This window comes from Mercenaria mercenaria, chromosome 6 (assembly GCF_021730395.1).
Source record: "Mercenaria mercenaria strain notata chromosome 6, MADL_Memer_1, whole genome shotgun sequence".
In the NCBI taxonomy this organism is placed as follows: Eukaryota; Metazoa; Mollusca; class Bivalvia; order Venerida; family Veneridae; genus Mercenaria; species Mercenaria mercenaria.
Genome location: NC_069366.1, coordinates 74,092,142 through 74,106,086, shown reverse-complemented (window position 1 = coordinate 74,106,086; position 13,945 = coordinate 74,092,142). Strand labels below are relative to the sequence as shown.

At 36.2% G+C, this 13,945-nt stretch overlaps 1 protein-coding gene across 1 annotated transcript in view; it reads left to right on the top strand.

Annotated features, from left to right (window-relative positions):
• The first annotated feature begins 1,029 nt into the window (after positions 1–1,029).
• LOC123550406 (uncharacterized) overlaps positions 1,030–13,945 on the top strand; it is a 28,276-nt gene continuing 15,360 nt past the window's right edge. Inside the window, exons 1-3 of the mRNA XM_053546330.1 lie at positions 1,030–1,276; positions 3,504–3,721; positions 12,626–12,792. Coding sequence (XP_053402305.1) covers positions 1,180–1,276; positions 3,504–3,721; positions 12,626–12,792 — 482 coding nt within the window. The 5' untranslated portion in view covers positions 1,030–1,179. The remainder of the gene's footprint in view (positions 1,277–3,503; positions 3,722–12,625; positions 12,793–13,945) is intronic.

Below are 13,945 nucleotides of genomic sequence, written 5' to 3'. Positions count from 1 at the left end.
TAAAAAATGAAGGAAGATCGTCAGGGTTTTGTATGTCGCCCATGTTGCATTTTATATCTTGATAAAATAAAAATCCATTTCAGCAGTGCATGTCGCCACTCTATACAAATCTGACGTGCTATTAAATCTATATCGGTTGATACTGCTTAGAGACTTCCTACATCAGTGGAATAAAATTGCCGATTTTCTGTACGTAAATACGTTAATAAATTTGATACATTTCTTTTTCAATATATAAAAAATATGTAATATTTTCAACACGTTTAACATGTTTCTTAGTATCTGTCGTGTCGTATCGTATCTGTCGTGTCGTATCGTATCTGTCGTATCGTATCTGTCGTGTCGTATCGTATCTGTCGTGTCGTGTCGTATCATATCTGTCGTGTCGTATCGTATCTGTCGTATCGTATCTGTCGTGTCGTGTCGTATCTGTCGTATCGTATCTGTCGTGTCGTGTCTGTCGTATCGTATTGTATTAACAGCAACTTTACCTAACAAGTCTTCTACTTCGGAATCTCAATGATATATATATATATATATATATATATATATATATATATATATATATATATATATATATATATATTCGCCAACTTTTTAAAAATGTATTATTTGTTGTTTTAAATAATAGTGATCAAAAATCAAGGTCAGGGTTTAACATTCTGTGATGTAGTTAACTCCTGATCTAGCTGATCGTGGGCAAAAATATACCTTCTTCACTTGAGCACACAGATTAGATTTTAACCCTTACCCTGCTTAATTTCTGTAATGAACTTGACCATCTTTCAATTTGGACAGTACCATTAACTGTTACAAAGGGTGCACACCAAAAATAAACTGAATGAATGGCGAACAGTGCAGGTCATGATCAGACTGCACGGGTGTGCAGGCTGATCATGATCTGCACTGGTCGCAAAGGCAGAATCAATCGTTTCTAGCATGATAAGGGTTAAAAGCTGTAATACACGGAATTCTGTGAGTTTCTTTCTGTTCTTATTATGACGATTCCTTTTTCTGTCTTTTCAGAAGCTGAAACTAAAAGACTATCAACAGAACTTCCGGAATACGTTAATCATCTGAACAGTTCTTAGAAGCAAATAGACAAGGGGAAAATATTTCACAGAAGATTTGGGCATTTGACAGTCGTTCGGTTTTTGGATTTTAACAAGTTTAGAAATAATGGATTTCTCATGCAAAGCGTGTCTCTTTATATCAGTTGTGTTAATGCACGTGGGTCTGAATTCAGCAGCATTTTGGAATCCGCCAGATATCTCGGGTAAGTTCATTAATTCAGTAATACTATATGAAGAACAATTTTGAAATAAACAGTTCAGTAAAACTATATGTAATTAAGAAAATGTTAGTAATACTGTGAATTAATGAATGATAAATAGAGTATAATTCAAGTAGAGTTTAATTCCATTATACTTTGTAGTTATGAACAAAACAACATTACTGGCAATTCAGTAAAGTTATGTTTAATGTAAACATGTTTGAACTTTGTTAATTCCACACCTGTGTTAAAGTTGTGACAGGACATCTTAAAAAACAAATTCGGAAAAAAATGTTATAAAGTTGAAACAATGATACTACGATGATGAAAGGCGGAAACAACCATTTTTAATGTCGAAATTACGATCGAAACAAACCGAACAACAACATAAATACAATGGTGAAACCTTTAAGTTATTTCGTACGTGTCCTCTACATTTGATTCCTATATAAGGTAGTTGCTCGTTTCTTGCCAAGACTAGGAAAACACAACCTGTCAAAAAGACAATGTCGGATGCTTGGTATTCTACTTGCTATTAAAACTGACTTGTCATGCTGCACAGGTACATTGTGTAAACGGATGAAAAATGAGAAATGGGGACGGGGGTGCATTCATTACATTGTATAGATGGGATTTTTTTTCCAGATGGATTGAATTTCGCACGAATATTAATGTGATAGTCAGAAAATATATCAGATGCAAGATAACAAGATATTTTGCATAATCAAAATATGCAGATGGATTGAATTTCGCACGAATATTAATGTGATAGTCAGAAAATATATCGGATGCAAGATAACAAGATATTTTGCATAATCAAAATATGCAAATGTAGTTTAAAGATGTACTTTGCTCATGTATCACTAGAATATGGAATCATTAGAGATTGATTTATATCTAAAAAATTCTTATAATATATACAAACTGTGTATGTTTGTACAGCTGTAATTGCATTTAGATATTATAATATTACATTCTCATTTCTTCACACTGCCATTCATTTTTAGCTGGACAATTCTACGAATAAGAAGAGGTATTCACTCGCCCTGACGTGTTAGTATGACAAGATGCGTAACTCGTCCTGCAGTATTTCTAGAGACATACCCCTTATTGTTTAGAAATATTTGTTTTATTAAGTTCAGTCTCTTCTTCGTTACTTAAGATATTTAATTGAAACTTCGTGTACTTTCTCATAATGCCAATGTACATTAGTTTGACACGATGCATAACTCTCCCTGCATTATTTCTAGAGTTATGTCCCTTTTTCACTAAGACATTTTAGTTTAATTTATTTTTATTAACTCCCATAACTCTTACATATAATATAAGAAAATCACCCCCCCCCCCCGCCCACCCCCTTGGTGTTGAAGGTTTGCATACATTTGCCCTCTCCGAAGTCAATACAGATATTAAATTGAAACTGTATACAAGTTGTTGAGATGGGTAAAACATTCTGAAATGTGCATGTCCCATAACTCTAAATTGTTTTTGGCAAACATATGTTTGAACTTGCAGAAAACTGTTTTGGATAGAAATTACTCTCCAAAACTGATGCAGTTACCTGGTTGAATCTTCACTTAGATGTTGGGCGCAATTTAACAAAATTATCGCAGCAAGTCCTATAACTCTTACATGGATTCAGACCATATATCTATTCTTAGGTAAAAATATATTTTACTGACAGGCCTGGTTGAGACAGCTTTTGTGATTTTGTTTACGTTAATATTAGAGTACTTTTATTTGTTGTTTCTTTTTTTTTTTTTTTTTTGTTTTTTTTTGGGGGGATTTTTTTTTGTCGTTTTTGAATAGGAAATATACTTCTGTCAAACTTGTATTGGGTAATTCTTGTATATACCAAACGTAAAAAGAAATAATACTTTTTTTGCTTATAACCGCTTAACATATCAATGAAAACCAAATTTCAATACGTAATGAACAAAGTTCAATTGGACTTGAAACGAGTTTGAAATGAACGTGGCCTGTGAAATTGTTATCCCGTATATATATATAAATTTTGATATTGTAAACGTTTCTTTCTTTCGTCTGTTGCAAAAACGCCCTTACAGAAATGCTTTAAAGGGGATTTTTGAACGTTTCCTTTAATCCTTCTGAAACCATCTCTCTTGATTGATCGAGAGCGCTGCGCGTGCAGGTCCAATATATGATGAAAAACATTGTTGATCTGTCGGAATGTAAAACTGAGTGCGGAATCGTTTTCTGATTTTTCCAGATTATGAAGACCACCCGTGCCGGCGGGATTGTTTGAGATCTACATCTATGACTTGTAAATATAACTTTACAATTGAACATTACCAGACATTGTCACGTGCCTGTTTCAACTGTCCCAATAATATGTCTGACTGTAGTCGGCCGCACTGCGTCCCTGCTGACGGATTTCTGCGTGCAATAAAAGTGGTCAATAGAATGATGCCGGGACCGGCACTTCATGTAAGTATTACTGACATTTCACTTGGGGTTAACATGACTCCTTATATCAATTCAAGGTCCATATTTTGTGGTATTAACCGGTCTATAACTGCACACAGAATTTTGTTGAGCTAACAATTCCGATAAGGAGAAGAATTCTATAAGACTATTAGTCTTTCATTCTTATCTTTTCCTACTTATCTTGTTCAAACTATGATGTAGTTATTTAAATTGTACATGTATATATTACTGGGAATAAATATATTTAAACTTATTCCGATAACAAAATTATTGCATGGCTTGCAGCCCAATGGTCAAAGCTATTTGCCATTAGTACTTCGGTGATCTATTCATTAGGTGTCTATAAACTGCGAGTTTGTTATTCTATGTGGTCACGGCCACATAAATGTCCATAACCAGTGATATTTTAACCTTGACCGTGAAGCTTTTCTTCAAACACCATATCTTCTGAATGTTTTTAGATGAGTGGTTAGTGCAGATGGGTTGACGTTCTCTCTCTATATATATATATTATTACATACTCGTTTCTATTCCCCGTTAAGTTACACTGGTACCGGAAACGTCAATATTTTTCCATATACTGACGCCTGAATTTCATATCGGGTGCTTGACGTAATTCAGTGTGTGTTGTTGCACTATTTTCTTCTATTTAGTTCAGTATTGTCAATCCTATTCAGGGTATTGAACATATTTATGGTACTTACATTATATTTATACGTGTAGATGAGTATGTAATAAAAAGGTTATTATCTTTGCATCGGGAAATATGCACTCGTTCTTCAGCGGAAGAATATTGCGCTCCTAAAGTCGCGCAATATTTTCGCTGAAGAACTCGTGCATATTTCCCGATACAAAGCTAATAACCTATAAGTATTCAACAGGGAAAAACAAAAACCAGACGTTGAATAGCATTAATATTTTATGAAAGAAATGGGAAGCAGTTCATTTATAGATATCAGGACCTGACCAAGCTGATACATCACCATTGGTCAGGTCGATCATTGGATATCTCCACAGTATCGTAGCTGATACATCACCATTGGTCAGGTCGATCATTGGATATCTCCACAATATCGTAGCTGATACATCACCATTGGTCAGGTCGATCATTTGATATCTCCACAGTATCGTAGCTGATACATCACCATTGGTCAGGTCGATCATTAAATCTAAATACAATTCGTAACCAAATATAACTTTACAATTATTATACAATTAAAGCATACTTCTTGACTCCTTATTTTTAAACATACATGTCCTAAAGACTGTATGTCGGAAAAAATGACTTCGGATAATCAGTTAAAGTATTGGGTGCAACTATCAAGCTGTGTGTTAGAAAAAAAACTATAATGCAAAATAGTCTTATTACAAGATATAGAATATCAGTCTTTAGCAAACAGTACCCGAGATATCGGCGCATGGTATATTTTTTAAAAGTACATTGTAGGCCTACTTAAATTTTATTTTACGTCGTTTTTAAGAGGTGTCATAGTTTTGATTTCCTCTCTAGTGTAAATTTGATCATTATATTATTAAAAGCGTGTTATCATGAAATTACATTTGTTGTAATATTGCTTAGGTTACTTATATTTATACATTAATTAGAATGATATTATGAATAGTACAAAAGCAGTGGTCCATTGGTAACACTGTCTGACGACGAAACCAGGCATGGTCGCGAGTTCGAACCCTCGCTCCTTCAAATAAAATAACTAACATTAGAATAAGAGTTCCGTGTGTGGTTACTTTATACCTGGCACGCTAAAGAACCAGGGAGACTTTTGGAATTGGAGCATCTTCTTTATATCACGTTATTCCCACGGCTAAAATAACTAGGTTACCTGTAATGATTTTAAATAAACTTAATTAAAAGCAATAAGGTATATAAACACTTGAGATTCGGACATGCTTTTATTTACAGACGGTCAGTTCCGGCCTCTTGCCTTTTTCGTTTAGCATATATACTCACACGAGCTTAACGTACAATTATAAAAAGACGCTTGATAAATATCTGACAACGTTTTAAAATGTCGTTCTAGTTTATACCACCGAGTGTTAAGTTATTAAGTAAAGTGCGACCTCTCTAGAGCGGAAAAAAGTGTTGTTGTAGAAAGGTTATTGTTCTGAGGAAGTATTTTTGCTAAGAATTACTAATAATTTAAAATAAGTGTAAGTTGACCAAGTCAATATAAACATGCTTATTTCTGTTTTGTTGTCTGGCAGTCATAATGCAAGTACTTTCTCTCTAACTGATTGGTTCACTCATATCAAATAATTTACATGTTTATATTGATCTACTGAAGTGACACATTATCCTAGATCATTAGTATATCTAATCTGAATGTATACATACAACATGTAACTGTCGAATGTGTACTGGAGTCCTGAACAGAGGTTATGCTTAACTTTAACTAATACGCTTTAGTATCTTCTACACAATAGTCAATGGATTTATACTCAAAAACTTACATGATTCAGAAATGTACAGCACAGAATTTTCCAAATTGCATTAAATTACATACTTACTCTTGTCTTTGTATATATACTTTTATCTATGTCGCACATTCGCGCTTTTTATGTCTTTGGTGTTATGCCGAACTTAAACGGAAAACATAATGTTTCCATTAGTTCCTGAAAAAATGTTTTACATGAAGTTAATTCTCAAATTGTGTTTACATGCATGGATGGGTATTAATCTGACATGCAGCATTACTTAATTTGGCACAAATTATTTTTAAAAAAAAACATAGATAAATGAGCCGCGCCATGAGAAAACTAACATAGTGCGTTTGCGACCAGCATGGATCCAGACCAGCCTGCGCATCCGCGCAGTCTGGTCAGGATCCATGCTGTTCGCTTTCAAAGCCTATTGCAATTAGAGAAACCGTTAGCGAACAGCATGGATCCTGACCAGACTGCGCGGATGCGCAGGTTGGTCTGGATCCATGCTGGTCGCAAAGCAACTAATTTGGTTTTCTCAGGCATGGCGCGACTCAAATAGATAAAACACAAAACTCATAGTCTTAGTTTAAATCGAGACTGTCTGTTGAAAACAGACAAAGTAAGGTTTTTTCATCAAAATTTGCTTAGATATAATAAAATAAAAGCACTAAACGGGTTTTGAGTGCACTAAACATTGTAACTTTTATCTAAATGTATACTTCATATGGACACAGTGAACAAACAACACCGAGATCAGATATAGTGACCATTAACCTCAGTATTTGCAATGGCAAATCAACGAACCTTTTGTAAAAAAAACGCTAAGTCTTTGAAAATATCATGGTGAAATAACAAATGCACAGTTTTCAATAAAAACGGCCTTTGAAAACATAGTGCTGAAATTAATGTACACATGGCAATTTGATAAACCTTCACAACAGCAGTGTCACGTCACAAAGTGGTACAAAACATTTTGGTACTGGGTACCGAAATTCTACCGAGTTGTGGTACAGAGTACCGAAATTCAGCTGAGCTTAGGTACTGAGTACCAAACTTAGACAGAGTGTTAACCAGTGACTACAAAATTACGTTTGAAACTACGAGAAGCCAAAATGCTAAATATATCTGTACTCAAAAACGTAAAAAGTTATTACTGAAGCTGATGCTTATATAAAAACATTCACAATACATGATAGATGACCTGTACATGCAATGATTGCCTTGACCTTTTGTTACTACTTCCTGTATCCGAGTAGTGTGCGTTATAGTTTTGTTCAAAATGCATTTCCTGGGACAATAATCATTTCTGTGTAGAGTTTTGGTTCACATGACCAAGGAAGACATGCCTTTAAAACAAATATATACCAAATTCGTATCATTCTGTGTACGTAGACAGTTCGCATGCACGTTTTCAACTCATTTTGATACCCGCACACTACGTTATTCTTTCTGGTATAGAGTAATCATGGAGTCCATTCAACGCTAAATATTATTATTTCTGGTAAAGTGTAATCATGAAGTCCATTCTACAGTTCGTTTTCGTAAACAAAATGTTTGTAAACATAAAAGATGGCGTTTTGTAACCTTTACTCAGCGTTCCATATTTTAGTGTGTCTTGTATAAGAAAAACGTGAGCTCAAGCTAAAACAAAACATAATTAAAAAGTAGAAATAGACTAAAGGGTCATTTTGCAAGTAGAGAAATTTTGGTTTGAAAACGTGTAAACACGTATGACCTAGTAATCGAACTTGTAGCATGAAACTGGTGTTTTTGTTATTTTCAGGGGAGTGTTTAACAGGAGAGTAAACGTATGTTAACAGGGAGATTCACGCGTTGTTAACACACTTTTTTACATACGCGCGTTCCGTGGTAAAGCGTTAACGTATTACGGCTCCATAAAGGATAGTTCAAAAGGAATTGACGTCAGCGTGGTTAAACGAAATTCTTGCATAAAAACTACTTTTTTCACTGGATCCGCCCATGTATAAACGGGAGAAAAATCGTGTGCAAACAAGGCAATTCACAAGCTGTTAATACATGATTTTTATTTTTGAAATGCTTTGCCAGGGACGTATGTATGTATTTCTGCGCAGACTGATACTTGGCATCTGCATCTTGTTTCTTCCATAATAACCTCTTCTTGTAGCATTATAGATACAATGTAATCCATAGTATGTTTAGCTGTATCAGTTTCCAACCCCAAACGTACTGCCCCCATCAATGTACGCACTAGCTTCTCTTAGAGTTTACTCCCTTTACAAAGCGTCTGTTCAGTTATTGTAAATAACTGTGAATAAGTAAGTATCGCGTGTAAGTTGTGCTATTGCCCGTTTTTAGGTATTATATTAATGATTTTTGTTAGTATCAGTCGGTTTGTTTTTACCTGATTGTTCGCAGAATTCATATAATAAACCTCGAAAGCTAGTCACTAGCTTCGTACTCATCCGTACTCTGTTTGTTCGTACTCAAAATAATTCGAATGTAAAGTTGTTGTTCTTAAAATAAATGTGTTCCTGTCTATCAAATTTTTTAGTTATATGCAAAATTATGTGTAATGTAACGTTTGTAATAACTAAAAATAAAAATAAGATGCTCAAAAACCTTCAAATCACGCTTTTAGTAGTGTTGTTGTTATGTGTGCCCCGGTTATGGATATTTAAAACATGTTTACCGTTTCCAAGAACAACAAGAATGGTAAATAAAAAATGTACCGGAATCGTCAAGTCATCACATATGAAAACAATGCATTTAGTCGTCGTGTAATGTTTTTTTATGCAAGAATAGCGACAATACACGTTTGTTTTGTGTATTAACGCCTGCAGAACCCCTTTGGATATGTTTGTGACAATCCCGATGTACGAACAAGCCGATTTTAATGCCCTCAGACAAAAGTTTCGAACTGTAGACTGGGACTCATGCTATCAAGATGACATAAACACCCATGTATCCAATGTCACTGAGAAAATTCTCCAGATAAGTAAAACGTCTATCCCAAACAAAACTGTAATGATACGTCCTGACGATGTTCCATGGATGACAAATACAGTTCGTAGAAGTATTCGGAGGCGCAAGCGGGCATACAGAAATGCCAAAAGCCACAACACCGAGGCTCATTGGCTGACCTTTCGAAGAATTCGTAATGATACAGTGACACTTATCAGAAGAGCGAAAAGAGAATACTATGAACACATGTCAGAAAAACTTAACTCAAGATTGCTATCTCCAAAAGACTGGTGGACTACACTGAAAGCTTTCATTTCAAAAGACTCCCAGAAGTCACTGCCTCCTCTTATAAATTCTGATTCAAACACTTTAACATTTGGCTCCCTCGAGAAAGCTGAGCTTCTGAACAATTTCTTTGTGGGACAGACTCAACTGAATGATCATGCATGGCAAAACTGTTCCAGCGCCTAATGTTCTGTCTGAAGATGTTCAACTATCATCTATTGCTATCCAACCTAAAGAAGTTGAAGACGTTCATAGAAATCTTCCGATTGCAAAAGCGACCGGTCCTGACGGTGTAGGCTATCGTATTCTCCGTGAAGGGTCTCACGAACTTTCATTTCCACTTTGTTCTCTCTTTAACCATTCTCTTCAGCAATGTGTAGTTCCAGATTCTTGGAAGGAAGCTCATGTATGTGCTGTCTTCAAGAAAGGTGATCCAGCGCTTGTTAATAATTACCGCCCTATCTCGCTTCTTTGTTGTATTGAAAAGGTTTTTGAAAGAATTGTGTTTAAACACACTTACAACCATCTACTCGATACGCACTTTATTTCTCCTTATCAGTCTGGTTTCAGGCCAGGGGACTCAACAGTTAACCAGCTTGCCTTTCTCTATGATACTTTCTGCAAAGCCCTTGACGACGGACTTGAAGTTAGGGCGGTCTTTTTCGATATCAGCAAAGCCTTTGACAGGGTGTGGCATCAGGGCCTCTTAATAAAACTCCAAAATGCCGGTGTATCAGGGAATCTTTTAAAATGGTTCACCAACTATCTGTCTGGACGGCGTCAACGTGTTGTACTTCCTGGTATTTCTTCATCCTGGGCATATATTGCTGCCGGTGTTCCCCAGGGATCAATATTGGGTCCCCTTTTGTTCTTAATATTTATAAATGATATCGTCCTTGATCTTGGTAGTCATATCCGCCTTTTTGCAGATGACACTAGTCTTTACATCATTGTTGACTTTCCGGTCCCAGCGGCGGAGCTTCTGCAATCGGACATTCTTAAAATCATGTCATGGGCTGATCAATGGCTTGTAGATTTCAATCCTTCAAAGTCAGAATCACTTCTTATATCCAGAAAAACAACACAGTTGCTTCATCCTGCTCTGACTATGTATGGCCAAGTGATTCCGGAAGTGTCACATCATAAACATCTTGGACTCATACTTACTAATGACTGTTCTTGGCATGAACATGTCAACTACATCACTGAAAAAGCCTGGACACGAGTGCACATTATGCGTAAATTGAAAATGACTCTCGACAGGAAATCCCTTGAAACGATATACATGTATACTTCTTTTGTTCGCCTATTTTAGAGTATGCCGACGTTATCTGGAATAACTGTACAGCTTTTGAAAAGGATCAGTTAGACAAAATTCAGAATGAATGTGCGCGAATTGTGACAGGAGCAACTAGACCAGTATCCCTAGAAAATCTCCAACGCAAAACCCATTGGAAATCCTATGAAAACAGAAGAAGAGACCACAGATTGATTTTATCTTATAAAATGAAAAAAGGACTGACCCCGGAGTATCTACAACAGTTAATTCCTCCGTCAGCAGGAGCTTCAACCCAATACAATCTTCGCAATCCTGATTTTATAAGACCGGTATACTCGCGCACTTCACAGTACTTCAACTCATTCTTACCTGCTACTATACGTGATTGGAACAATTTGTCCACTGAAATCCGAAATGCGCCAACTTTGACTAGCTTCAAGAATCTTTTGAAAAATAACGTTAACAAAACTCCAAAATTCTATTACACTGGCAATAGAAGAGCCCAGGTCCTTCACGCGAGACTTCGGATGAAGTGCAGTAGCTTGAATTATCACTTGTTTCTACGTAATATTGTTGAATCCCCTCTCTGTCAGTGCGGTGAAGTAGAAAACAGTCACCACTTCTTATTTGTATGTAGAGCTTATGACAACTGTCGCACCTCACTTCTGGCGAGTCTTGTCCCTATCACTAGAAATATTTGTGAAACTACCCTGCTCTTTGGTGACGACTCTTTATCTGATGAAGATAACAAAGAACTATTTGCAGCTGTCCAGAAGTATATTCTTGACATTGGAAGGTTCACTAATAATTAACATTGACTTTCATTGTGACATGTGCTGTAATATCTTGATAACACCTGACATCCTTCTACGTTTTAACTTGTTCATCTGCAGGTGGATTATTTCTATTTTCATTATTTTTCACTTATTTTCATTTATTGATTTATTCCTTTCTTTTTCTACATATTTTTTCTTATAACTATCACGATTTGAAATTCTTTACTTCTCTTACTAGCACTTAACTTATTTGTGACTTCTGAAATATGACTGAACAGGCTGATAATATTTCGTCTTTTTCTTGGTAACTATAGGAATAAAAGAGCCTTGTATGATGTTAAGTGACTACGATTTTCTTACTAGCACTTAACTTATTTGTGACTTCTAAAATATGTACGAACAGGCTGTCAATATTTTGTTTTGTTCTTGGGATTTATAGCAATACAGCCTTATATGTTAAGTGTCTACGATTTTAAGAAACATCTCTTATCGTATATTTTCTTCTAAAATTGGATGTATTGCACAAGAAATATTATTCTGTTTTGTAAATTTAAGCAATGTTTTTGGTGTATATCTTATAATAGAAGATTGACCTTATAAGTACAATGTGCTTTCGTCAATATTCTTTGCATGCAAAATGGTTACTGTAATATTGTTATTTGTGAAATTCATGCAATAAATATGTTTAAACTAAACAATCCCGCGGGCTTCTGCAGACGTTAATACACACAAAAAACGTGTATTATCCCTACACTGATACTTCCGCGCAATCCATGGACTTTTAAGACATTGATGGACAATATATATTTATTTTTAAATATGCTAGAAAAGCGTTAATGCATTTTGTCTTCGTGTTATAACATCTTCAGAATCCTACTGGATGCGTTGTTACCTTCGTCCTTCCGAAATCCTTCGGGATTCTGTAGATGTTATAACACAAAAAATTGTCGTTATACGTATATTCAGTACATTATGATTATGTTATTCTCAGGTATTGGGTTGTCATGAAGTACATTCAACCTTAATCTATCTGTAATTGTGTTATCATGGGTCAGTTCAATGTTATTATTTCTGGTGTTGTGTAAACATGGAGTCAATTCAATACTAATAGATTTATTATTATACATCGAACTCAGTAAGAACACGTGTATTATTTCTTGATTATTTTTTGCATTACAGGTTTGCAAGGGTGATACGCTTGTTGTCAATGTATACAATCAGTTGAATGATTTCGAGGGGACGGCCATACACTGGCACGGTATACTGCAGGAAAACTCGCCTCATATGGATGGTGTTGCGATGGTTACACAATGTCCTATACCAGCACATTCTGTTTTCCAGTACAAGTGAGTAGTAACGTACCTATTTATAATTAATACCCCGCCACAAGTGGTGGGGGGTTATAGGAATGGTCTCCGTCCGTCCTTCCATCCATCCTTCCGTCCTTCCTTCTGTCCGTAACACTCGTGTCCGCTCCATATCTCATAAACCCCTTGAAGGATTTTCATGAAACTTGGGTCAAATGATCACCTCATCAATCAAAAAGATGTGCAGAACGCATGAGTCAGTCTTGTCGGCTCAAGGTCAAGGTCACAACTCAAGGTCAAATGTTTGAGCCTTCCATTTTGTGTCCGCTCTATATCTCCTAAACCCCTTGAAGGAATTTTAAAAAACTTGGGTCAAATGATCACCTCATCAAGACGATGTGCAGAACCCATGAGTCAGCCATGCCGGTTCAAGGTCAAGGTCACAACTTAGGGTGAAAGGTTTGAGCCTTCCATTTTGTGTCCGCTCTATATCTCCTAAACCCCTTGAAGGAATATTATAAAACTTGGGTCAAATGATTACCTCATCAGGACGATGTGCAGAACCCATGAGTCAGCCATGCCGGCTCAAGGTCAAGGTCACAACTTAGGGTGAAAGGTTTTAGCCTTCCCTTTTGTGTCCGCTCTATATCTCCTTAACCCCTTAAAGGATTTTCATCAAACTTGGGTCAAATAATCACCTCATCAAGACGATGTGCAGAACCTATGAGTCAGCCATGCCGGCTCAAGGTCAAGGTCACAAATCAAGGTCAAAGGTTTGAGCCTTCCATTTTGTGTCTGCTCTGTATCTCCTAATTCCCTTGAAGGATTCATATGAAACATGGGTCAAATGATCACCTCAGCAAGGCGATGTGCAGAACTCATTAGTCAGCCATGCGGGCTCAAGGTCAAGGTCACAAGTCAAGGTCAAAGGTTTTAGCCTTCCATTTCGTGTCCGCTCTATATCTCCTAAACCCCTTGAAGGAATTTTATAAAACTTTGGTCAAATGATCACCTCATCAAGACGATGTGCAGAATTTATGAATCAGCCGGCTCAAGGTCAAGGTCACAGCTTAGGGTCAAAGGTTTGAGCCTTCCATTTTGTGTCCGCTCTGTATCTCCTAAACCCCTCGAAGGATTTTTATCAAACTTGGGTCAAATGATCACCTCATCAAGAACTCATGAGTCAGCCGTG